This window comes from Bufo bufo, chromosome 4, assembly GCF_905171765.1.
Source record: "Bufo bufo chromosome 4, aBufBuf1.1, whole genome shotgun sequence".
Classification (NCBI taxonomy): domain Eukaryota; kingdom Metazoa; phylum Chordata; class Amphibia; order Anura; family Bufonidae; genus Bufo; species Bufo bufo.
Window position 1 is genome coordinate 540119323 of NC_053392.1, and position 26684 is coordinate 540146006.

The window sequence follows — 26684 nt, forward strand, 5'->3', positions numbered from 1 at the left end:
CTGGGAACAGCCTATTCGTTCAGAAATTTCTTTGTGTCTTACCCTCTTGCTTGAGGGTGTCAATGATGGCCTTCTGGACAGCAGTCAGGTCGGCAGTCTTACCCATGATTGCGGTTTGAGTAATGAACCAGGCTGGGAGTTTTTAAAAGCCTCAGGAATCTTTTGCAGGTGCAAATCCGTTCTAGAAACAAATGCCTAAAGAGGGCCACACTTGTGTAGAAATTGTCCACATAAAGATGGTACCCCTTACCCTTACCCCTTACCGTTACAAAGTCGTGTGGATCGCCTTCTCTGGAACCTAGTCATCACATGATGCCCCTTTTCTAAAAACCCTGCTTCCAACAACGTCATATTCCTTACCAGGTTTCAAGTACGGGCTATAGATGGTACATCACTTCCACTGTGGACAAGACCTGAGCTATTGAACATCCTAGTGTATGCACAAACTCCTAAATCCATCTCATCCGTAATTGTTTTGGTCTCAGTCACAGTGAAAGTAGCATCCTGCCCATAGTCCAGGCCAAAAACCTGGTAAAAGACGTAACATTGGCGGAACCAAGATTTGACATTACTGGGTATCGCGTCCCCACCTATACCTTGGTTGAACTTGATGGACGTTTGTCTTTTTTCAACCGTATTAACTATGTAACTATGGGTTCCTGAGAGGCCAATTCACGTGACTTCGAAGCAGTAAGTACAGTACAGACCAAAAGTTTGGACACACCTTCTCATTCAAAGAGTTTTCTTTTTTTTCATGACTATGAATGCATCAAAACTATGAATTAACACATGTGGAATTATATACATAACAAACAAGTCTGAAACAACTGAAAATATGTCATATTCTAGGTTTTTCAAAGTAGCCACCTTTTGCTTTGATTACTGCTTTGCACACTCTTGGCATTCTCTTGATGAGCTTCAAGAGGTAGTCCCCTGAAATGGCCTTCCAACAGTCTTGAAGGAGTTCCCAGAGATGCTTAGCACTTGTTGGCCATTTTGCCTTCACTCTGCGGTCCAGCTCACCCCAAACCATCTCGATTGGGTTCAGGTCCGGTGACTGTGGAGGACAGGTCATCTGGCGTAGCACCCCATCACTCTCCTTCATGGTCAAATAGCCCTTACTTTCAAAGTTTTCCCAATTTTTCGGCTGACTGACTGACCTTCATTTCTTAAAGTAATGATGACCACTCGTTTTTCTTTACTTAGCTGCTTTTTTCTTGCCATAATACAAATTCTAACAGTCTATTCAGTAGGACTATCAGCTGTGTATCCACCTGACTTCTCCTCAACGCAACTGATGGTCCCAACCCCATTTATAAGGCAAGCAATCCCACTTATTAAACCTGACAGGGCACACCTGTGAAGTGAAAACCATTTCAGGGGACTACCTCTTGAAGCTCATCAAGAGAATGCCAAGAGTGTGCAAAGCAGTAATCAAAGCAAAAGGTGGCTACTTTGAAGAACCTAGAATATGACATATTTTCAGTTGTTTCACACTTGTTTGTTATGTATATGATTCCACATGTGTTAATTCATAGTTTTGATGCCTTCAGTGTGAATCTACAATTTTCATAGTCATGAAAATAAAGAAAACTCTTTGAATGAGAAGGTGTGTCCAAACTTTTGGTCTGTACTGTATATTAAAGACTTTTCTCTACAGGGATGTTAAGAGTAATTAAAGTGGCTTTGCAGGATCCACTGGTCCCAGAGAACCCCTTTAATGCATGGAAACCTTTTTTCTTTAAAAATTGCATATTCAACCTCTCAATGACATTACACCAATGTCTGCCCTTTGCTGACTCACATGACAATAGTTTTCTTTTGCTTCATGTGGCTGAGAAATGTCTTGACATCTGAAATGTTATTGTGCACTGACATTTCTAGAGTTCACCCAACATCCTCTTGGAATGCAACACATCCCAACAGTTTGTGGTATTTAACATTCTGTACCATCATTAGGAGATTATTGTGGAGAATTATTTTTTGCAGGCTACAAAAGGGTTACCTGTCAGTCCCTATACAACTTTTTGTTTGAGGAACACTAAAGGAAAAACTGATGCCCTCTGTAATGCCTAATGGAGGTCTTCAAAAGTTATACAGAGCCTCTGTTTTTCTTGGAATTTTCCTTTAACATTTACCTGTACGCTGCACCTGCAGTTTCATTTCTTACATTTGTGTTCCTTTCATTTCAATGACACTAGCGCCACCTAGAGGGTCATTTTACATTTTATCACACTACAATAACACACACCTGAATATATAATACATGAAAGTTTTTCAGTTTTTCTGTGGGTTGGGGTCTTTATATTGGAATCTCCACCAGTTTCAAGAATGAAGAGACTAAGGGGGAGATTTATCAACACAGTGACTGGTTAGCACTGGTGCCTTGCAGCACTTGGGTTCTAGGTTCCAAACCGACCAAGGATAACATCTGCATGGACTTTGTATGTTCTGCCCGTGTTTACGCGGGTTTTCTCCTACACTCTAAAAACATACTGATGGGGACCGTAGATTGTGAGCCCCACTGGGGACAGTGAGTGATGATAATGGCAGTAAAGTACAGCAGAATATACACTGCTCAAAAAAATAAAGGGAACACAAAAATAACACATCCTAGATCTGAATTAATTAAATATTCTTCTGAAATACTTTGTTCTTTACATAGTTGAATGTGCTGACAACAAAATCACACAAAAATAAAAAAATGGAAATCAAATTTTTCAACCCATGGAGGTCTGGATTTGGAGTCACCCTCAAAATTAAAGTGGAAAAACACACTACAGGCTGATCCAACTTTGATGTAATGTCCTTAAAACAAGTCAAAATGAGGCTCAGTAGTGTGTGTGGCCTCCACGTGCCTGTATGACCTCCCTACAACGCCTGTGCATGCTCCTGATGAGGTGGCGGACGGTCTCCTGAGGGATCTCTTCCCAGACCTGGACTAAAGCATCTGCCAACTCCTGGACAGTCTGTGGTGCAACATGACGTTGGTGGATAGAGCGAGACATGATGTCCCATATGTGCTCAATTGGATTCAGGTCTGGGGAATGGGCGGGCCAGTCCACAGCATCAATGCCTTCGTCTTGCAGGAACTGCTGACACACTCCAGCCACATGAGGTCTAGCATTGTCTTGCATTAGGAGGAACCCAGGGCCAACCGCACCAGCATATGGTCTCACAAGGGATCTGAGGATCTCATCTCGGTACCAAATGGCAGTCAGGCTACCTCTGGCGAGCACATGGAGGGCTGTGCGGCCCTCCAAAGAAATGCCACCCCACACCATTACTGACCCAATGCCAAACCGGTCATGCTGGAGGATGTTGCAAGCAGCAGAACGTTCTCCACCGCATCTCAAGACTCTGTCACGTTTGTGTCACATGTGCTCAGTGTGAACCTGCTTTCATCTGTGAAGAGCACAGGGCGCCAGTGGCGAATTTGCAATATTGGTGTTCTCTGGAAAATGCCAAACGTCCTGCACGGTGTTGGGCTGTAAGCACAACCCCCACCTGTGGACGTCGGGCCCTCATATCACCCTCATGGAGTCTGTTTCTGACCGTTTGAGCAGACACATGCGAATTTGTGGCCTGCTGGAGGTCATTTTGCAGGGCTCTGGCAGTGTTCCTCCTGTTCCTCCTTGCACAAAGGCGGAGGTAACGGTCCTGCTGTTGGGTTGTTGCACTCCTATGGCCTCCTCCACATCTCCTGATGTACTGGCCTGTCTCCTGGTAGCGCCTCCATGCTCTGGACACTACGCTGACAGACACAGCAAACCTTCTTGCCACAGCTCGCATTGATGTGCCATCCTGGATAAGCTGCACTACCTGAGCCACTTGTGTGGGTTGTAGACTCCGTCTCATGCTACCACTAGAGTGAAAGCACCGCCAGCATTCAAAAGTGACCAAAACATCAGCCAGGAAGCATAGGAACTGAGAAGTGATCTGTGGTCACCACCTGCAGAACCACTCCTTTATTGGGGGTGTCTTGCTAATTGCCTATAATTTCCACCTGTTGTCTATCCCATTTGCACAATAGCATGTGAAATTGATTGTCACTCAGTGTTGCTTCCTAAGTGGACAGTTTGATTTCACAGAAGTGTGATTGACTTGGAGTTACATTGTGTTGTCAAAGTGTTCCCTTTATTTTTTTGAGCAGTGTAGCAGCGCGATATAAGTAAGTAAAATAAATAAATAATGGAAAACCGACTTGTTTGCCCATAGCAACCAATCAGATTCTACCTTTTATTTTTCAGAGCTCCTTTGGAAAATGAAAGGTGGAATCTGATTGGTTTGCTATGGGCAATAAGAAAGTTTTCCTTTGTACCAGTTTTGATAAATCTCCCCCTAAATGCGTCATTAATATACACAAACCTTTTTGGCTCAGACTTAAATTTCAGAGACATTCTGAGTAGAATTGTCCTCAGTGGAGCCATGTCAGGTGGGCACTTTAAACCTTTAATAAAAATCTAATACTTTCTCTGAAGAACTGTGTCAGAGATATATACATCTCTAATCTGGTCCTGCGTGTGGGTGTATTACTAAGTACAGTACCAATATAAATTCAGTGCCGAGACGGCAATCCCCGGCTATCCCCTCTACATGCATACGCACTGATGAGACTTGAAAAAAGGTCACCACGACTGAAACGTCGTCATCATTATCATGTTGAGAAACGATTTTTGAAATCATGAATGTCCTCCCTTTCTTTTCATTTTTTGCTGAGACAATGGAAATTATGTACAAATATCTCATCAAAGATTAAAAAAGATATAATTTGAATCCACATTTGTGTGAGCACTGAATTTATATCAAACTTGAATTGGGTTGTAGAACCCTTTTTGATTGCACCACACCCTACATATGGTGTGCTTCTCCAATATCTCTCCACTAACTACAGTACCATCACCCTTTCTGCTTGTTAGTATTATCTAATGATATATCGCTTGATCACATAATCACTACTCTTCAGAGTTTGTCAAATGACCTAATCAGCTTGACCATATTCTTCTAAGATGTTAGCGGTTCATGCTTTGCTGTCTTTTATATTTATATTATATGACTATTCATCATATGAAAAACCTATATCATAATAAAAATTCAATGGCAACTTCTGTGTGGACCATGCAGGACTTTTCTGTCCAGCAGATCCAGTAGCTAAGCAGAAAAGTGTCTTTGAGACAAATTGCATTCATATACCCTATCTTTTCACTTAGATATGAAGAACCTAGAGAAATTATTGCGGGATGCTGTGGTCAATGGACAGCCACGCACTCACAGAGCCTGGAAGAAAATCCTAATCCTTGTTGAAGGAATTTACAGGTATGACGCTAACTTTTTTTACAGCTCTTAGTTATCTCAGTCAGTCACACAAAGCTGATTGGAGCAGAGGTCATACATGAACATCTCTACTCCATTCACACAGTGGACTCCCACTCTTGTGCTCAATTAGGGTCCCAGTAGTCGGACCCCAACTGATCATATATTTATCAACCATTCCATGGCTGTCATAAATGTTGATTGTGGAACAACCTCTGGGGTCATTCTAAAATAAATATAAACAGTTTTTGATGAATTACTAAAGAACCTTGCCACCAGTTGTTGACTACGGACAACATGCAGACAACCCCATTGAAGGACCCTGATTTCATGTAGCGGAACAGCAAAAATTTTGCAAGTTCGATGTCTGATTTTAAGACTTATTTCGTTTCTTACATAATAAGCACTTTTGGTAGGATCCAAAACATAGATTTTACCAGTCTTTCTCTCTCTCTTTTGCATTTTCCAGCATGGAAGGGTCAATTGTCCGTCTTCCAGAAATAATAGCGTTAAAGAAGAAGTACAAAGCTTATCTGTACTTGGATGAAGCACACAGTATTGGAGCAGTGGGGCCTTCAGGACGAGGTGTGGTGGAATACTTTGGAGTGAACCCCGCAGACATTGAAGTGATGATGGGAACATTTACCAAAAGCTTTGGAGCCATGGGAGGATATATTGCTGGAAAAAGGGTATTTTTTTTTAAACCTCAGCCATATGGAATATCTATATATAATATCTATATATTAAAATCCTTTTTTTCTTGACACGTTGACACTGTATTGTAGAAATCCCAGTGTTTATTGTCTATATGTTCCACTTAAAATGGGTACATTATTTGTAAAGAATATAATAGTCTCACTTCCTGTGCTGGTTAACGCCAATATAGCCCTAGCCACCTTGAACAGGGGGATAGGTTGCTTTTTGTCCCTATTTCTCTTCCATGATCCTTCTCATGCCCTTGCGCTCTAACATTGTGCAGAATATGTAGATGGAATTTCCGCAGAGGTTTTCAGCACCCTCTCTCCAGGAACCCCATAGAAGCCACATGAGTGGTACATAAACCCTTGTTGTATAGTCAACCTTTGATTAACCTGCTACATTAAAATTGTATCTGTAAACATTTGTTTTTCGGTCTATAGGATCTTGTGGATTACTTAAGAACTCATTCTCACAGTGCACTTTATGCAGCATCTATGTCTCCGCCTGTGGCAGAGCAGACAATCAGAATAATGAAGTGCATCATGGCACATAATGGGACTGGTAAGTTTTTTTTTTTTTTGTAAAACTTCATTCATCTGCATGTTCCTGTATGTAGCAAGCTGCAGAATTCCATTGACGGTGAAATCCAGAGACCACTATCTCCTGTCCTGAACAGTCTTCTAATCCGAGTTATGACCAAATGAAGTCGATCATTTAGGATAGTAGAATGAGATGTCCTGATGAGCCGTCAGACATCCAGGCTGACAGATTTTCTAATGCACAGCATTCTGCAGCTTGCTATGTACTGTGAAACATAGAAACTGCAGAAGTCAAATAGTGCAGCATCTTTTGGATTACTTAACCCCTTAAGGACCGGGCTCATTTTCACCTTAAGGACCAGGCCATTTTTTGCAAATCTGACCAGTGTCACTTTAAGTGCTCATAACTTTAAAACGCTTTGACTTATCCAGGCCATTCTAAGATTGTTTTTTCGTCACATATTGTACTTCATGACACTGGTAAAATGAAATCAAAAAAATTATTTTTTTTGCACAAAAAAATACCTAATTTACCAAAAATTTGAAAAAAATTAGCAAATTTCAAAGTTTCAGTTTCTCTACTTCTGTAATACATAGTAATACCCCAAAAAATTGTGATGACTTTACATTCCCCATATGTCTACTTCATGTTTGAATTGTTTTGGGAATGATATTTTATTTTTTGGGGATGTTATAAGGCTTAGAAGTTTAGAAGCAAATCTTGAAATTTTTCAGAAATTTACAAAAACTCAATTTTTAGCGACCAGTTCAGGTCTGAAGTCACTTTGCGAGGCTTACATAATAGAAACCACCCAAAAATGACCCCATCTAAGAAACTACACCCCTCAAGGTATTCAAAACTGATTTTGCATACATTGTTAACCCTTTAGGTGTTGCACAAGAGTTATTGGCAAATGGGGAGGAAATTTGAGAATTTCATATTTTTGTCAAATTTTTCATTTTAACCCATTTTTTCCACTAACAAAGCAAGGGTTAACAGCCAAACAAGATTGTATCTTTATTGCCCTGACTCTTCCGTTTACAGAAACACCCAATATGTGGCCGTAAACTACTGTACGGCCACACAGCGGGGCGTAGAGTGAAAGGTGCGCCGTTTGGTTTTTGGAAGGCTGATTTTTATGGACTGGTTTTTTGACACCATGTCCCATTTGAAGCCCCCTGATGCACCCCTAGAGGAGAAACTCCCTAAAAGTGACCGCATCTAAGAAACTACACCCCTCAAGGTATTCAAAACTGATTTTACATATGTCGTTAACCCTTTAGGTGTTGCACAAGAGTTATTGGCAAATGGGGATGAAATTTGAGAATTTCATTTTTTTGCTTAATTTTCAATTTTAACCCATTTTTTCCACTAACAAAGCAAGGGTTAACAGCCAAACAAGATTGTATCTTTATTGCCCTGACTCTGCCGTTTACAGAAACACCCCATATGTGGCCGTAAACTACTGTACGGGCACACAGTAGGGCGTAGAGTGAAAGGTGCGCGGTTTGGTTTTTGGAAGCCAGATTTTGCTGGACTGGTTTTTTGACACCATGTCCCATTTGAAGCCCCCCTGATGCACCCCTAGATTAGAAATTCCTTAAAAGTGACCCCATCTAAGAAACTACACCCCTCAAGCTATTCAAAACTGATTTTACAAACTTTGTTAACCCTTTAGGTGTTGCACAAGATTTAATGGAAAATAGAGACACAATTTCAAAATTTCACATTTTTGGCAGATTTTCCATTTTAATATTTTTTTCCAGTTACAAAGCAAGGGTTAACAGCCAAACAAAACTCAATATTTATGGCCCTTATTCTGTAGTTTACAGAAACACCCCATATGTGGTTGTAAACCGCTGTACGGGCACACGGCAGAGCGCAGAAGGAAAGGAATTCCATACGGTTTTTGGAAGGCAGGTTTTGCTGGACTGTTTTTTGACACCATGTCCCATTTGAAGCCCCCCTGATGCACCCCTAGAGTAGAAACTCGTTTAGGGTACATATGATTTTTCGTTGCTCTATATTACACTTTTTGTGCAGCAAGGTAACAAGAAATAGCTTTTTTGCCACTTTTTTTTTTTTGTTATTTACAACATTCATCTGACAGGTTTTATCATGTGGTAATTTTATAGAGCAGGTTGTCACGGACGCGGCGATACCTAATATGTATACAATTTTTTTTATTTATGTAAGTTTTATACAATAACTTCATTTTTAAAACCAAAAAAATGTTTTAGTGTCTCCATAGTCTAAGAGCCATAGTTTTTTCAGTTTTTGGGCGATTATCTTGAGTAGGGTCTCATTTTTTGTGGGAGGAGATGACGGTTTGATTGGCACTATTTTGGGGTGCATATAACTTTTTGATCGCTCGCTATTACACTTTTTGTGACGTAAGATGGCAAAAAATGGCTTTTTTTTACACCGTATTTGTTTTTATTTTTTTACGGTGGTCACCTGAGGGGTTAGGTCATGTGATATTTTTATAGAGCCGGTCGATACGGACGCGGCGATACCTAATATGTATACTTTTTATTTTATTTATGTAAGTTTTACACAATGATTTCATTTTTGAAACAAAAAAAATCATGTTTTAGTGTTTCCATAGTCTAAGAGCCATAGTTTTTTCAGTTTTTGGGTGATTATCTTGAGTAGGGTATGATTTTTTGCGGGATGAGATGACGGTTTGATTGGTACTATTTTGGCGCACATGCAACTTTTTTGATCACTTTTATTACCTTTTTTGGGAAGTAAGGTGGGCAAAATTTCAATTTTCTCATAGTTTTTATTTTTTTATTTTTATGGCGTTCACCGTGCGGGGAAAGTAACATGACCGCTTTATAGATCAGGTCGTTACGGACGCGGCGATACCTAATATGTGTAGTGTATTTTATTTTTTTAATTTTTATTCAGTGATAAATGTTTTTTTTTTTATCTTAACTTTTTTCACTTTTTTTTACATTTTTGTGACCCAGACCCACTTGGTTCTTGAAGATCCAGTGGGTCTGATGTCTGTATAATACAGTACAGTACAATATATATTGTTCTGTACTGTATTTTACTTACACTGAACAGATCTATGCTTTTAGCACAGATCTGTTCAGCACCATGGACAGCAGGACGCCTGAGCAGGCGTCCTGTTGCCATGGGAACCTTCCCCGTCTGCTCAGAACTTCGCAGTCGGGGAAGGGTAAGCACGGGGCTGAGGGGGGCTCTCTGGGGGCTCTCTCCCTCTCCATCGGGGGGCTGCAAAGGCACAGCAGCCCCCCGATGGAGAGGGAGGGAGCTCCATGACCGATGACAGTTAACTTTTTCCATACAGCGGTCCGTACGGACCGCGGTATGGAAAGGGTTAAACGGCTGACATCTTCACAGATGTCTGCCGTTTATACCAGGGTGCCAGCAATGTGCTGGCACCCTGGTATAACCACTAGAAGCCAACGATCATTCATGGGGAGGCGGGCGGGGGATCGCGATCCCGCCTGCCGCACCGCCCGCCTCCCGCAACGCCCCCACCGCATGCGACACCCCCCCCGCACCACCCTCCGGCATAAAATCGTGCAGGGGTGCAGGGGGGGGTGAAAAATATTTATTTTAGCCACTCTAAAGTTTCTGATCCCCGCGGTCAGGGACCGCGGCGATCAGAAACTGCAAAAAGCGCAGCAAACCGCAGGTCTGAATTGACCTGCGGTTTGCTGCGATCGCCGATACGGGGGGGTCAAATGACCCCCCCCTGCATTGTTACGGGATGCCGGCTGAATGATTTCAGCCGAAATCCCGTTCCAATTAACCCCTGGGGCGCCGGAATACAGATTTTAAGTCAGGACGTACCGGTACGTCCTGGGTCCTTAAGGACTCGGGAAATAGGGCGTACCGGTACGTCCTGGGTCCTTAAGGGGTTAAGAACTCATTCTCACAGTGCACTTTATGCAGCATATATGTCTCCGCCTGTGGCAGAGCAGATAATCAGAATAATAAAGTGCCTCATGGCATGTAATGGGACTGGTAAGAGTTTTTTTTTTTTTGTAAAACTTCATTCATCTGCACATTCCTGTACATAGCAAGCTGCAGAATTCCATTCACAGTGAAATACATTGGATACCACTATATCCTCTCCTGAAAAGTCTTCTAATCCGAGTTATGACCAAATGAAGTCTATCATTTAGGATAGTAGAATGAGATGTCCTGATGAGCCGTCAGACATCCAGGCTGACAGATTTTCTAATGCCCAGCATTCTGCAGCTTGCTATGTATTGTGACACAGAAATCAAATGGTGCAACATTTTTATTAAAACCCTATTACAACCCTATTTCCAGCCCCAAATATTTGAATTTACGTGAAAAAAAACATACCCAAAGGTGCCCGTAGCTTTTACGGTTTCATTTACACATTCCAGATTTAATCCGTTTTTACAACGGAATCCAGTAGTGGATGCTAAGAAGAGAATAAGCATAACTGGTTAGAATCTAGTCATGGCTTACTGAAACTCATGCAAAAGACTGACCAAATCTAGAATGTGTGAATGTAGCTCTACCTGCACTAATACATTATTACAATTTAGTGTCTAAAGCTGGCCATGTTTGTGTTTAGTCAGTCACAACAGTTTTTATTAGGATCTGCTGACAAACTATGTGTAGGGCATCAGGATTGTCCCCAAGAGATAGATTTTCCATTTGAACATGTCAGAAGCCTTGCTACAAGATAAGTGAGTTTTTAAGAGGACCTGTAACTTCTCCTGAATGGTCTGTATTAGTTACTACTCACGTTCCCCATGTAATAACAATTCTGGAGTACCTATTCTTATGCCTCAAGCTATGAATGAATAGTTAGCAGTTTGCAATGAAGGTCAAGATGAGGGTCATCAGCTGGGGATGTGTCCCTGCATAGTTTGACACTGGCAGCACTGGTTACATAGTGTCAGACTGTGCAGGGACACATCCCAACTGGTAACACCCAGCTGGACTTTCTAGCACTTTATTCTTAATGCCTAGCAGGAATAATAAAGGAATGGTTCCAGAATTAAAAAAAAATATGTTCCAGAATTCTTATTACAAAGGAAGTGAAAGTAGTTAGTAAAACAGTCAAGTCAGGACAGGTTACAGGTCCTCTTCAAAATGGTTTTCCAAGATTTTCATACTGACCTCAAGATAGGTGGTCAGTAGGTGATTGGCGGAGATCCAAATCTCGACACCCTGTTGATCAGCTGATTGAAGATGCTGCAGCACTCCAGTGTGCGTTGCTGCCTCTTCCTAGGCCTGTGACATCATGTCCATCAGTCATAGCTGAGTCCCATTCAAGTGATTTGGGCTGAACTGCAACACCAAGCAAAGCTGCTATTCAGTAGATGGCACAGTGCTTAGTAAGTTGCAAGGAAGTCACAGTGCTCACTGGAGCGCATCGACCTCCTCAAACAGCTGTTCGATGGGAGTGCCGGAAGTCAGATGGCTACAAATCACAGATTGATGGTTTATCCTGATGATAGTCCATCAATATGAAAATCTTGGAAAACCTATAACTGAGTTTACACAGTGCACTTCTTTTTGGTAACAACTCAATCAGTTTAAACAGATAAACAGATTGTAAATACAAAGTAAAGCATAATAATTAAACCATAAAGTATTAGAAAACAGATTCAACATTTTATGTACATTTACATTATAGAGATATACAGTACAGACCAAAAGTTTGGACACACCTTCTCATTCAAAGAGTTTTCTTTATTTTCATGACTATTGTAGATTCACACTGAAGGCATCAAAACTATGAATTAACACATGTGGAATTATATACATAACAAACAAGTGTGAAACAACTGAAAATATGTCATATTCTAGGTTCTTCAAAGTAGCCACCTTTTGCTTTGATTACTGCTTTGCACACTCTTGGCATTCTCTTGATGAGCTTCAAGAGGTAGTCCCCTGAAATGGTTTTCACTTCACAGGTGTGCCCTGTCAGGTTTAATAAGTGGGATTTCTTGCCTTATAAATGGGTTTGGGACCATCAGTTGCGTTGAGGAGAAGTCAGGTGGAAACACAGCTGATAATCCTACTGAATAGACTGTTAGAATTTGTATTATGGCAAGAAAAAAGCAGCTAAGTAAAGAAAAACGAGTGGCCATCATTACTTTAAGAAATGAAGGTCAGTCAGTCAGCCGAAAAATTGGGAAAACTTTGAAAGTAAGGGCTATTTGACCATGAAGGAGAGTGATGGGGTGCTGCGCCAGATGACCTGGCCTCCACAGTCACCGGACCTGAACCCAATCGAGATGGTTTGGGGTGAGCTGGACCGCAGAGTGAAGGCAAAAGGGCCAACAAGTGCTAAGCATCTCTGGGAACTCCTTCAAGACTGTTGGAAGACCATTTCAGGGGACTACCTCTTGAAGCTCCTCAAGAGAATGCCAAGAGTGTGCAAAGCAGTAATCAAAGCAAAAGGTGGCTACTTTGAAGAACCTAGAATATGGCATATTTTCAGTTGTTTCACACTTGTTTGTTATGTATATAATTCCACATGTGTTAATTCATAGTTTCGATGCCTTCATAGACATGAAAATAAAGAAAACTCTTTGAATGAGAAGGTGTGTCCAAACTTTTGGTCTGTACTGTATATGCTATGCGAAAGTAGACATTTCCCTTTATGCAGTTAACACTCAGAAGCAATGTTTCAGAAATCTTCATGAGTTACTGTATTTCATATGGTACAGGTCTGCAAAGAGTACAGCAGCTCTACGAGAAGACCAGATACTTCAGACAAAGATTACATCAATTAGGATTCATAATATATGGCAATGAGGATTCTCCTGTCGTCCCTGTTCTCTTGTACATGCCAGGAAAAGTAGGGTATGTATGATAACGAATGGTAGGTTGTCATAGCCCAACCTGTTTCCAGCATCATTGAACAATTCCACAATTTTTACCAAACATTTTGTCAGTTAATAGCAAATATATTATTAAAGCCAATGCAAAGGCTTTTCCATAAGGGTGGACACAAAAATGTTCCAAAATTTGTTTGCAAATCTGTTTTTTGGAACATAATGAGAGGAGGCGTAATCCGATGACCTCCCCTTTCCACAAACATACTGCTACTGACAGTTGACTGCAAATAATGCAGTATTGGCGCCACTAAAAGATTTTGTCCTAACGTCTAAAAGTCTTTTGGGCATTAAAATATGTAGATTCAGAAAAAAATATTCAATAGTGTAAAACAGAAGTTGTCAACCTACAATGCAATTATTCCCCTACACCCCATCACAACAACACTCGAAGTGTTTGGAGATGCATCATCATGGATTTCGGCCTAGTTTTTCACGTTATCATTTAGAGATGTAAACCGTCCACTACCCTGTGTATTGTAAGACACATAATAAGCTATTTTCCTAAACTTCAACCAAAAAAATAAATAACATTTTTACTGTGTATAGAGGCACCTACAAGGATTTTGGCCTAGTATTTAGTGTTATCGCTCAGAGATATAATTGTCTGCTACCCTGCGTATTGTAAGACATGTATATGCTAGTTTACCAAACTTCAACCAAAAAAATAAAATTTTAACTGTGTGGAGATGCACCAACACAGATGTCTGCCTAGTATTTCACGTTATCACCCAAAGATATAATCGTCCGCAACCCTGTGTATTGTAGGACACACGCATGCTATTTTTTAAAAACTTAAAGGGGTTGGCCACTTTCTGGTTATTGTTGACCAATGTGTACATAAGATGATTACATGACGCTTAGTAATATAGGCTTTGTTGAAATTCTGCACCATTTTCTATATTTCATAAGGTACAAAAAGTATTTTGTGCTTTCCACACAGAGGTCTTATCCATAAAATGGCTGCTGGTGGAGGGTCATGTGACCAGGCAAATCACCTCCATGTGAGATCTCCTCCATTCAGATACACTGCCCCTGCCATCTGCACTTGTTCTGTTTGGAGTTTAGTGTAGGAGCAGTGTATTTGGATGGAGGAGACATTGAATGGACATGCCGGACAAAAGTTCAATACAAACGTTCGTAAAGAATCCTGTTCGTTACAAATTGGTGCGCTCATTTCTAATAATAAATATATATATAATTAGCAATTTTTATTTGTTAGATCTTGTCACAGGCAGTAATAAGGTGGGCCTGGGGAATACCCAGCTACCAAGACAACCACTCAGCACCTCACAATACTAATCAAAGGACAGAGAGAGCTTCTCAGATGCCAATGACCTCTGTATCTGAGGGGTTAAACTACCAGAATTATCTCTGATCCTGGCAGTGAAAGCAGGGTGCCAGCTGTAGGCTACCGACACCATGCCATCACAGCACCATACTATTGCGTCACTTCATGTTAACTATTACGTACATGAAGTGACGTAATAGTACACCACAGGGTGGGAAGGGGTCAATTTTTATTTTAGAGGAAATTCTGTAGAAAGTAGAAATCTGCTTTATATATCTTGTTATATTTATATATTTAGTTTATACATTCTGACTCCAATAATTGGACTTTAATTGAACTCTAAGTTTTTCTTTTCTGATTTGAAATCCACAGAGCCTTTTCAAGACACATGCTAGAGAGGAAAATTGGTGTTGTTGTTGTTGGATTTCCAGCAACTCCTATCACAGAAGCCAGAGCGAGGTTTTGCATTTCGGCAGCACACACAAAGGAGATGCTGGACACAGTACGTATGATGTACTGTAAATGTAATATATACTCTGATTCCAATCAACTGTCCAATCAATGTTGTTAATGTATCTGTCACTCTAATCCTTTTTAAATTTGCCGCAGCCTGGAAGGATCGGAGGATAGGAGTGGTAGTGGCTCTGGCTGGACCAGGAATTCATATAAATCACAGTGGCAGTCCTCATAACGATGCTCCCTAGGGCTGAGCAGGGACAAAACAGGGCACCTTCTCTTCCCTTAGGGCACACTCTGATGTTGGTATTATGAGTTTGGTACTGGTGCAAGGCAGAAAATGTAGGTGCTGTGAATGGTGCTGGAGTCAGAAACTAGGCCAGTTGTAGAAAATAGACAAGTCTCTCTTTAAGGTGCAGAATGGCAGTGGTAGTACATCCAACTATATTAAAGCACAGTTCCAAGTAATTCACAGTGCAAATTTTCCCTGATTGCAATGTATTGATATAGGCAAAGATAGGGTTTGTAGTACTCCTTTCCTCTATCTCTCCAAAGTCTATGTCTCTCTGCAGAATTCAACGCTGGCAGAAAGGTTCTTGCAAACTTGTCTGTAATTCCCAGACTGAGGAGTATAGGATTAATACACGGCTGTCTGGGACCGTGTCAAAGTGTGGAAGGGTGTATTAGCAATATCCCTCTCACTGCAAGTCTTTATCAGCCTTAAATAGTGAATACTTTATTGATTGACTCCAGTGCTCAGCCATACAAATTCTGTACCATTTAGTTTTTTTATTCCTTTCTGGAGTATTGTAAAGTAGAGATGGCTTTCTTGCTGCAAATATCTTAGAGTTACTTATTCTCTTGGGCTTAGAGCTGTATTACACCAACAGATTATCTGACAGATTTTCTGACCAATCATTGGTGAGATGACCTATTACACAGATCTTTTGTTATACAGACCAACTATTGGTCTGATTGGACAGATATTGGTCAGATAATCTGTTGGTGTAATACAGACTCAGCAGGGGCGGACCTACGTCAATCTCCTAGCCTCTTTCAAGAGCAGAGTCAGGATTGTTAACCCAGACCGATCATTACAGAGCTATACTGGATTATACAATACATCAGAACATTATACAAAAAGACAAAAATTGCAAGTACCCTATTCTTGGGTACTGAACATTCAGATGCAATTGTTATAATATTAGCTCTGTATGGTGGATATTCCCAGTAATGTAGAGTATAGTCCCAACCTTGGTCACATTTATTAAAAATATTATGGATGAATGATGCATGCCCACCACTGTTAATAAGCTTTTTATAAAGCCTTTCATCATTGGTTTAGATCATTGGTTCTTCCATGACCTCCCTGGTCCTATTGAAATGCACCAGTTTCCCTTACAATAGTTCAACAAGCTCTTGTGACATATACTGTCTTAAAGAGGACATTTTAATTACAATAAAAAATCTAAACTAAGTATGCTGACATGGAGAGCGGCGCCCAGGGATCTCCCTGCACTTACTATTATCCCTGGGCGCCGCTCCGTTCTCCCGGTATAGTCTCCGATATCTTTAGATTTTCGGCTCAACTGGGAGGAGCCTGCTCTTGTTTTCCTGGGCGTCTCCTTCTCCCAAAAAAAACTCTCAGGCTAAGAGCTGAGCGCTGCGATTGGCCAGCGCTACAGCCTGGGAGAAGGAGAAGCGGAGCGGCGCCCAGGGATAATAGTAAGTGCAGGGAGATCCCTGGGTGCCGCTCTCCATGTCAGCATACTTAGTTTAGATTTTTTATTGTAATGAAAGGTTCTCTTTAAGGCATGGTTACACTGGGCAATAGAAAAACGAAGACCACAGCACTCCAAAATGGCAGCCAAATGTGAGATAGTGGGCAATGATCATTGTTGTATTCCCATAATGAAACTGTCCCTCTTGTAAAAGCAGCCTAACCGTAGCCTGTGATGGGTTTCGTGTTCCACAATTGAACTAGCCCTACTCTACTTGCAGTGGACCCTGCAAAAACTGTAATAATGAAAATGAAAGGTGATCAGCTAGAATGACAATGACACAACCACAATACAGAGAAGCAAGAATCACAGGCTTCTAAGACATTTACTACATGCAGTTTCCCGCCAGACTCAAAAACACTCAAGGAAGAAGCTTGCTAGCATCCAATATACAGTCATGTGAAAAAATTAGGACACCCTTTGAAAGCATGTGGTTTTTTGTAACATTTTTAATAAATGGTTATTTCATCTCCGTTTCAACAATACAGAGAGATTAAAGTAATCCAACTAAACAAAGAAAACTGAAGAAAAGTCTTTTCAAGATCTTCTGTAAATGTCATTCTACAAAAATGCCTATTCTAACTGAGGAAAAAGATAGGACACCCTCACATGTATTCCCTCTTAAATTGGCTCAGATCTCACACAGGTATATCACACCAGGTGCACATAATTAGTAGATCGTTACTCTGCATGTTGAATGAGGCTTGCCCTATTTAAACCTCAGACATTTAGTTTGGTGTGCTCCTGACTGTTGAAGTGAGAGTGAGCACCATGGTGAGAGCAAAAGAGCTGTCAGAGGACTTCAGAAAAAAGATTGTAGCAGCCTATGAGTCTGGGAAGGGATTTAAAAAGATCTCAAAAGATTTTGAAATCAGCCATTCCACTGTCCGGAAGATAGTCTACAAGTGGAGGGCTTTCAAAACAACTGCCAACATGCCCAGGACTGGTCGCCCCAGCAAGTTCACCCCAAGAGCAGACCGCAAGATGCTAAAAGAGGTATCCAAAAACCCTAAAGTGTCATCTCGAGAACTACAGCAGGCTCTGGCTACTGTTGATGTAGAAGTACATGCCTCTACAATCAGAAAGAGACTGTACAAGTTTAACTTGCATGGGAGGTGTGCAAGGAGGAAACCTTTGCTTTCCAAGAGAAACATCGAGGCCAGACTGACATTTGCCAGCGATAAAGTTGACAAAGACCAGGACTTCTGGAATAATGTTCTTTGGACAGATGAGTCCAAAATTGAATTATTTGGACACAACAGCAGAGGACATGTTTGGCGTAAACCAAACACAGCATTCCAAGAAAAGAACCTCATACCAACTGTGAAGCATGGAGGTGGAAGTGTCATGGTTTGGGGCTGCTTTGCTGCAGCAGGACCTGGTCAGCTCACCATCATAGAATCCACGGTGAATTCTACTGTGTATCAGAAGGTGCTTGAAGAACATGTGAGACCATCAGTTAGAAAATTAAAGCTGAAGCGGAACTGGACCATGCAACATGACAATGACCCAAAACATACTAGTAAATCAACCAAAGATTGGCTGAAAAAGAAGAAATGGAGAGTCCTGGAATGGCCAAGTCAAAGTCCAGATTTGAATCCCATTGAGATGCTGTGGGGTGACTTGAAAAGGGCTGTACGTGCAAGAAACCCCTCAAACATCTCACAGCTGAAAAAGTTCTGCATTGAGGAGTGGGGTAAAATTTCCTCAGACCGATGTCGAAGACTGGTAGATGGCTACAAGAACCGTCTCACTGCAGTTATTTCAGCCAAAGGAGGTAACACTCGCTATTAGGGGCAAGGGTGTCCTATCTTTTTCCTCAGTTAGAATAGGCATTTTTGTAGAATGACATTTACAGAAGATCTTGAAAAGACTTTTCTTCAGTTTTCTTTGTTTAGTCGGATTACTTTAATCTCTCTGTATTGTTGAAACGGAGATGAAATAACCATTTATTAAAAATGTTACAAAAAACCACATGCTTTCAAAGGGTGTCCTAATTTTTTCACAAGACTGTAGATGGTATTTTATTTGTACTGATATAATTTTCCCACCATTTGTCAACCTGATCATCAAGCAAGCACTTAATAAGGACCCCTGTGTGCGTTAACCATGTACACCAAATAAAGTTATATCTATATTAGATGTTGGTAAACTTCTTTGAACAACCACATGATATGTCACATATAGGGTTGCCCATACTCCCTAGGTTATGGCTACTTAGAGACTTTTCAGTTTTAATTTTTCAGCTGTAGAACAGTCCATAGTAATAAGTCAGAAACTGGATTAGTATTTTCTCTTGAAGACGTTTCGCTAGTCATCCAACTTGCTTTTTCAATTAGAGGTTTTGCTAGTCCTCCAACCTGGCTTCTCAATTAGAACATCTTCAACAGAAATTATCCAGACATGATCTAGAGGAATGAGACCCTTCACATACCATGGCAGAACAGCTGTAGTTTACAGGAGTTAATTTGCCTGGATACAACTCAAAGTATTCCTTTGTGGCTGTAGCCCAAAAACTGGAAAGTGGCTCTACAAGTTTCTATGTTGCCCCAGCCTCAGGTCATCTGCAGATCCCCCATAGACAATGATGGAATCTGCCGTAGGTAATCTAATGTTTATAGATTACCTTTTTTTTCTATTGGATGTTAACTTGAGATTTTTGTTTGCCAGGTTCTGGATGCTCTGGATGACATGGGCAACTTTCTACGACTAAAGTACTCCCGTCAGTCTAAGTCACACCGAGCAGAGGTTTATGACGAGCCAAACGTTGAACTCGATGCTTGAAACGTTTTTTTTTATCTTTGTGACTTTTTTTTTTTACATTCTTCACCATTGTGGACATTTCTGATGTCAGATGAGAAAAGAAACATTACATGGCTTAGTACAAAGCCATGAGCAATACCAAAAGCAACCTATCAATGGATAAAATTATAATGGTTTATAGAAGTCATCTCTACGTGGTCCATTCTTCTCTGTTCAGTTTAGTTTTACTGTAACAAATCCAGATAAGTACAAGTCCATCATCATAAAGTGAGTGTAACACTAATGGAAGGAATGCCAGGAAGTGTGAATTTCTACCTCTTTATTTATAATACTAAAAACTTAGTTTTCTGCACAGTAATATCTATGTTATAAGAAAATGTCACATCCACAGTTTGTGCCAACATCCAGATTGGATCCTTATTTTCCATGCCTTCTGGGTAAACACAGTGTTAAGATAACTTATATGAATGTAATCAACAACAACAAGAGGGTTCGGAGTCTGGATATACTGTATTGGTTGTATATACAGATCCAAAAACAACAAAGGTCATTAATAATGTAATTAGCATTGGACATCTCTACTCAACCGAAGAGTTTGTTAACAATAGGATGATCACAAAGTGTTTCCTTGCTTAGATTCCCAGTAACCAACAGTAATCTGGTGGGAAACTTGGTGGTAAGTTTTCAATTTCCCTGTAGCGCCACCACAAGGAAAATGAAGCATTTACATAGTGACTTTTTAAATCAGGTCATGTCCTTGAGATGAGAGATGCTCTTTGTAACTGCTCTCCACTTTAGCAAAAAGAAATAAATGAGGAGTCCACCTCTCTAGATACTAATAGGGTAGACAAAATGGTTTTCTAAAGTAGACAACTACTGTAAAACTGCTAAAAATGAGTTTTTCAGTCTTTATATCAGAAATACGCTTCATCATATGCAAGGGAAATCTCCTTCAGACCAACATCGTTAATATTGCAGTGAAATATAGTCTTCTATAAGAGGCTAATATGCACAGAATGTAGGCTAACTGAAGATCCATTACAGAAGTATCTGTTTTAGATAAGGGGTGGATATCCTCTGAGAAGTTTTCAACATATTAAGGGCTTATGCACATAAACCACGGATCCACAAAATACAGATACTGTCCGCGTGCCATCTGCATTTTTTGAGGACTTATTGACTTCAATTGGTCCACGGATCGCATTTTGCAGACCAAAATAGAACATGTCATGGACATACAGATGCAAATGGGCATATGAATGTTATCCTTTTGCTGTCTGCATCCGTATATCCGTTACATAAATTACAGAACATATCCAATTCTGTTCCACAAAATGCGATCCACTGACCCACTGAAATTAATGGATTCACAAGAAAAATGCGGATGGTACATGGACGGTATCTGTATTTTGTGGATCCGTTGTTTTCAAACTGCAAAACAAATATGGTTGTGTGCATGAGGCCTAATGTATACTATATGACAGCACTGAAAATACTGTTACCTGGTGTATTGTCAATCAACTCTTTCCTCCATTTTCCGTGTCCATTAAAATGATTGTACGTTGGTTCTAGACCTAATGATGTGGAAAATGTGATCATTCCATTTTATTATGTCTGGATACTTCAGGCCAGCCATTGTGTCACATCGTTGTACAAAATCATTAGCATTTAAGTATTTGTGCTAGTTTTGGATGCTTGAGTGGCAGAAAATGGCTTTGTGCATATGTTCATGTATGAGGTTAGTCAGGAGTGATGGCGGTGAACATGAAGGAGTGGTCTATGTTGTTTTGCACTGAAAACGTTGCATACGTTCAGTTTGTGCCTTATGATAAATAGTTAGAATTTATTAAATAGTCATGAATGATGTATAACTGCGTGACGTTATAATTTTTAGCTTTACATAACTCTGTGCACTAAAAACTTTCTAAATATTTTTTTTTATAATGTGACGCTAATCTTCGGTAATCCTTCTCACACAAGACTAGTATTTTTAAAGGAGAACACCCCTTCTGACCTGTCATAGAGATATGTGAGATGAGGCTACCAATGGGCCTCAATGAGTTCAAAACCCCCACAAATTCCCAAATCACACCATTGAAATCAGTGGTGCAGTAGTACCTTTGGGTCTCAACAATTTTCAAGGGTTCCACTTTGGGTCACCATTTTCACATTACTATGGCAGCAATAATCCATCTATGCCTGGCGGAGTAGGTGAAGGAGGTCAAAGGTACCAGGGAAACCTGTACCCTGTTGCCCAAAGGCCCCTCTACCAAATAAAAGGACACCATTATTATACTGTAAATGACATGTGGTAGGTGGGCGCCCTGTTATGGATTTTTCAATAGGGTACAGGGGCTTCACATTACTTCACTGGATCAAAAGATGTAGTTGGATGAGGGGAGCAAGAATATTTTTGCACTATTATATTTAATCTCGGGCTTGTTTGCTTTTCTTCTTTTTATTTTTTATTTTCATATGTGCCCGCATTGCTGAGAAAAATGATGTTTTAATAAATGCAAACGAGCCTCTAGGAGCAACGGGGGCATTGTCATTAAACCTAGAGGCTCTGCTCTCTCTGCAACTGCTGCACCCTCTGCACTTTGATTGTCAAAGCCAAGCATTATGATGTTTTTACTGCCAGGCCCTGTCAATTAAAGTGCAGAGGACGCAGCAGTTGCAGAGAGAGCAGAGCCTCTAGGTGTAACGACAACGCCCCCGTTGCTCCTAGAGGCTCGTTTGCATATATTAAAACATCATTATTTTTCTCAGCACTGCACCCACATATGAACATGGGACCAACGCAAATGCCTTTAGCTGCCAAGCGCACATGTAACAGGTCAGCCAGTGTCATAGGTACAAATCTGCTGACAGATGCCCTTTAAGGACTATTAATCTTACTTTTATTATTGAGGTCAAGCAAATAATTGTAATGACTTGAAATTAACATTTCATGAGCTCATTTAACAAGCATTGTGCACTCATGACAGTTTTACAAGAATTTACTCCGTAGTCATGGATTTTTCTATAAAAAAAGCACTGGATATTTCCTATATCTTTAAATATTACAGAATAGTTGGAGTATATAACCTCATTGTATAGCTCCTGGCATAGTGTAAATAGATGAGGATTTTTTTCATTGCTAGGTTATTTTTATTTTATTTGTTGTAATCATTCATTGTGCAATAAAGTTGTCTGATATTTTGTTACCAGGTAGTATATTTTTAGCAATTTTACATATTTATTGCCTTTACTTTGGAATTGAGTTTGGCCCGGAGGGTGCAGGGAGGACTCGCCACATGAATACACCAGACTCATGACTTTAAAGGGGTTGTCCAATTTCTCAAACCCCCCCACCCATACTTACCCCGCTCCTGGCGCCGCTCCTGGTCCCCGCACCGCCGCTGCTGCTTCTCCCTGCACACAGATGAAAATAGCATCCAAAGGCAGGCGGGGACAGGGACGAGCCTCCCTAGCTTTACCCGCGATGCTAGGGAGGCTCGTCCCCGTCCCTGCCTGCCATTAGCTGCTCCCCCCTGACACCGGATGTTTTCATACATGTGCAGGGAGAAGCGGCGGTCCGGGGAGCAGGGTAAGTATATTACCGGTGAGGGGCCCAGCACATGTGGGGGGGTTTTGAGAAATTGGATAACCCCTTTAAGTTTGCCATATTCTTTCAATGCTACTATTAGCCAAAAGGGCCGAAAATTTTTATGCCGCTTTGACCACGAGGATTGCCATCCTGCAGCTGCGATATGCTGACCTAACAAAGGGCAGTGTATGGAGCGACAGATCCGCTTTACTGTGTCAGCTTTCATAGTTGTATTATACTCCTGTACTATGGAGGGATTTATCATACAGGTGACAAGGAAAACTGGCTTAGTTGCCCATAACAGCCAATCCGATTGATCCTTTCATTTTCCAAAGGATCTCTGAAAAATGAAAGGGAGGATCTGACTGGTTGCTAAGCCAGTTTTCCTTTGCACCAGTTTTGGTAAATCTCCCCCAGTGTGCTTTCCCCCCCTTCCCCCCTTTTTTTAATAAGCTGTTCTTCATTAGGTAGCATTGTGCATTTCAAAAGGAACTGCCATTTCATAAAACTTTTGTCATGTCCTAGTGACACATCGGAAGTGACAGTGATCACTGAAATGAAACACGGATCTGAGTGCTCTGCCCCTTGGGCTGTGGTCGGCTCTGCTTGACGGCTGGGTTAGGCCTCATGCAGACATAGTTTCGGTCCACATTTTTTGCAGATTGAGCGCAGACCCATTCATTTCAACGGGGCCGCAAAAGATGTGGCCCTGCAGAAAAGCTAAAACATGTCCTATTCTTGTCCATTTTGCGGACAAGGATGGGCCATTTCTACAAAAGAAATGGCAGCATGCACTCGGCCGGGATCCATGTTTTGAGGATCCTCTATTTGCAGACCGCAAAACACTTACGGCGGTGTGCATGAGCCCGTAGGGGTGTAATCCTCCCAGGGAAGCCAAATACTGCTAAAGGGGCTCAGCCCCAAATGAGCTCTTCTGCACCTTCATTGTAGTGGTTGGTGGGGGTCTGCATGATGAGAATCAATTTCTGACAGGTCTCTACCACATTTGAAAAGTTTCATCAAATGGTAGTTACAATTGCATATTATTTATATCACAGTAAAAATTGTAAAAATGTAATGATATTTTACATACTGTAGTTAGACAAACACCATAAATTTACTGTATAAACTTAGCACAGTTATAGTGATACCAAATTATATGTACATTATGATTCATGTATGGTAATTTTTTATATATGTAATAAATTTGATTTATTCCAACATGCCCCTCCTTGCTATTCATTCTGCTTACAATTCCCAGCTCGTCAGTGGTGTCCCTTCGTTGCTGACGCGCGCCTCGGGACCAGCCGTGTACAAATGATGATACTTTTTAATGTTTGGTTTCTTTAGCAGATATTTAGCACCATCTAGAGGATCATTTTATTTTATAGCATTACAAATACCTTACTGAATGCACCGCAGTTTATTCCAAAGTGTAAAGAAAAAACCTCAAGATTCTCTTATAAGACTGATCAGTTGAGGTAATGGTAATTCGCTAATTTAAATAAAAGAAATCAAAATGAAATTTACTTTCATAATCTGCTACTATGTATGCATCCAGAGATTACTAGCTAATAGAGTTGAGCGGACACCTGGATGTTCGGGTTCGACGGGTTCGGCTGAACTTCACAAAAAAGTTCGAGTTCGGTACCCGAACTTGAACCCCAACCCCATTGAAGTCAATAGGGACCCGAACTTTGGAGCACTAAAATGGCTCTAAAAAAGTCATGGAAAGGGCTAGAGGGCTGCAAATGGCATCAACATGTGGTTATAAGAGCATGGCAAGTGCTCTGCAAACAAATGTGGATAGGGATATGACTTAAAATAACATAAAATACGCAAAAAAAAAAAATCTTGATCTAGGAGGATGAGGTCCATTTGGAGTAGGAGGTTAAGGAGGTGGTGGATTTTGCGGAGTAGGTGGAAGCGGCGGTGGAGGAGGAGGTAGCCAACACTGGCTTTTGGTTTTTATTTATTTATTTATTTTTTGTTTAAATTGGGGTACACCCCAAAACATTGGGAAATATAACCTGTTATAACCCCCTCCAGCCGTACTAAACAAATGTTCAGACAATACACTGGCTGCAGGGCAGGCCAGCACCTCTAAGGCGTTAAGGGCAAGCTCAGGCCATGTGCCCAATTTGGAGACCCAGAAGTTGAAGGGGGCAGACTCATCAGTCAGTACGTATAGGCGTGTGCACACATACTGCTCCACCATGTTGCACGTCCCCGTGATGTCCACGATCCAATTGGATATCTTCTCTATCAACTTTCAATGTTCTTTTCTGGGCCTACCATGTTGATCACGGTTAGCGGCGAATCAGGGTTCCATGCCGGAGAGGGAGCGTGAGAGAGGGATACCACATCCAAGGGAGGTCAATGGCTGGAATGTGATCGAGCTGAAATGTGGGACAAGTTATTAAAGCAGAAGGATCGAATGAAAGGGCCAATTAAAGACGAATTTTAGAAATTTAAGTCCCTGTCACCTATGCAGAGCAGGGTTTTTCATCTGCAAAAATGGGTTAATGTCACCCACCAATGGAACAGACTATTTTTACAATTTCGGGCCCTGTCAAATATGTAGAGCAGGGGTTTATCTACGGCAATACTGTGTTCATGTCACCCACCAATTTAACAGACTATTTTACAAAAAAAAGGTTCCAGTCACCTATGCAGAGCAGGGGTTTGTATACGGCAAAATTGGTAAAATGTCACCTGACAATGTAACAGATGAATTTTTGCAATTTAGGTCCATGTCACCTATGCAGAGCAGGGGTTTATTCACGGCAAAAATGGTAAAATGTCACCCAAGAATGTAACAGATGAATTAGTGAAATGTATTTCCATGTCCACTAGGTAGAGCAGGGGAATATCACAGCCAAAAATGTGTGAATTTCAACCGACAATGTAACAGACAAATTTGTGAAATTTATTAACCTGTCCACTAGGTAGAGCAGGGGTATATCACCGCCAAAAATTGATGAATGTCACCCAACTATGTAACAGAAAAATTAGTGAAATTTATTAACCTGTCTACTAGGTAGAGCAGGGGTATATCACAGCCAAAAATTGGTGAATTTCACCCGACAATGTAATAGACAAATTAGTGAAATTTATTAACCTGTCCACTAGGTAGAGCAAGGGTATATCAAAGCCAAAAATATGGGATATGTATGTATCAGACAAATGAGTGAAATGACTTAAAATAAAATAAAACTATGTAAAAATTAACAAAAAATTATCTTGATGTATGAGGTGGAGGTCCATATGGAATAGGAGGTTAAGGAGGCGGTGGATGTGGCGGTGTAGGTGGAAGTGGCGGTGGAGGAGGAGAAGGTAGCCAACACTGGTTTTTGTTTTTTATTTTATTTTATTTTATTTAT

General features: G+C 40.8%; 1 protein-coding gene across 1 annotated transcript in view; it reads left to right on the forward strand.

Annotated features, from left to right (window-relative positions):
* LOC120999088 (serine palmitoyltransferase 3-like) overlaps window positions 1-22267 on the forward strand; it is an 86507-nt gene extending 64240 nt beyond the window's left edge. Inside the window, exons 7-12 of the mRNA XM_040429960.1 lie at window positions 5211-5316; window positions 5783-6002; window positions 6453-6573; window positions 13254-13389; window positions 15085-15214; window positions 19620-22267. Of these exons, the coding sequence (XP_040285894.1) occupies window positions 5211-5316; window positions 5783-6002; window positions 6453-6573; window positions 13254-13389; window positions 15085-15214; window positions 19620-19733 (827 nt within the window). The 3' untranslated portion in view covers window positions 19734-22267. The remainder of the gene's footprint in view (window positions 1-5210; window positions 5317-5782; window positions 6003-6452; window positions 6574-13253; window positions 13390-15084; window positions 15215-19619) is intronic.
* The last annotated feature ends 4417 nt before the right edge of the window (window positions 22268-26684 follow it).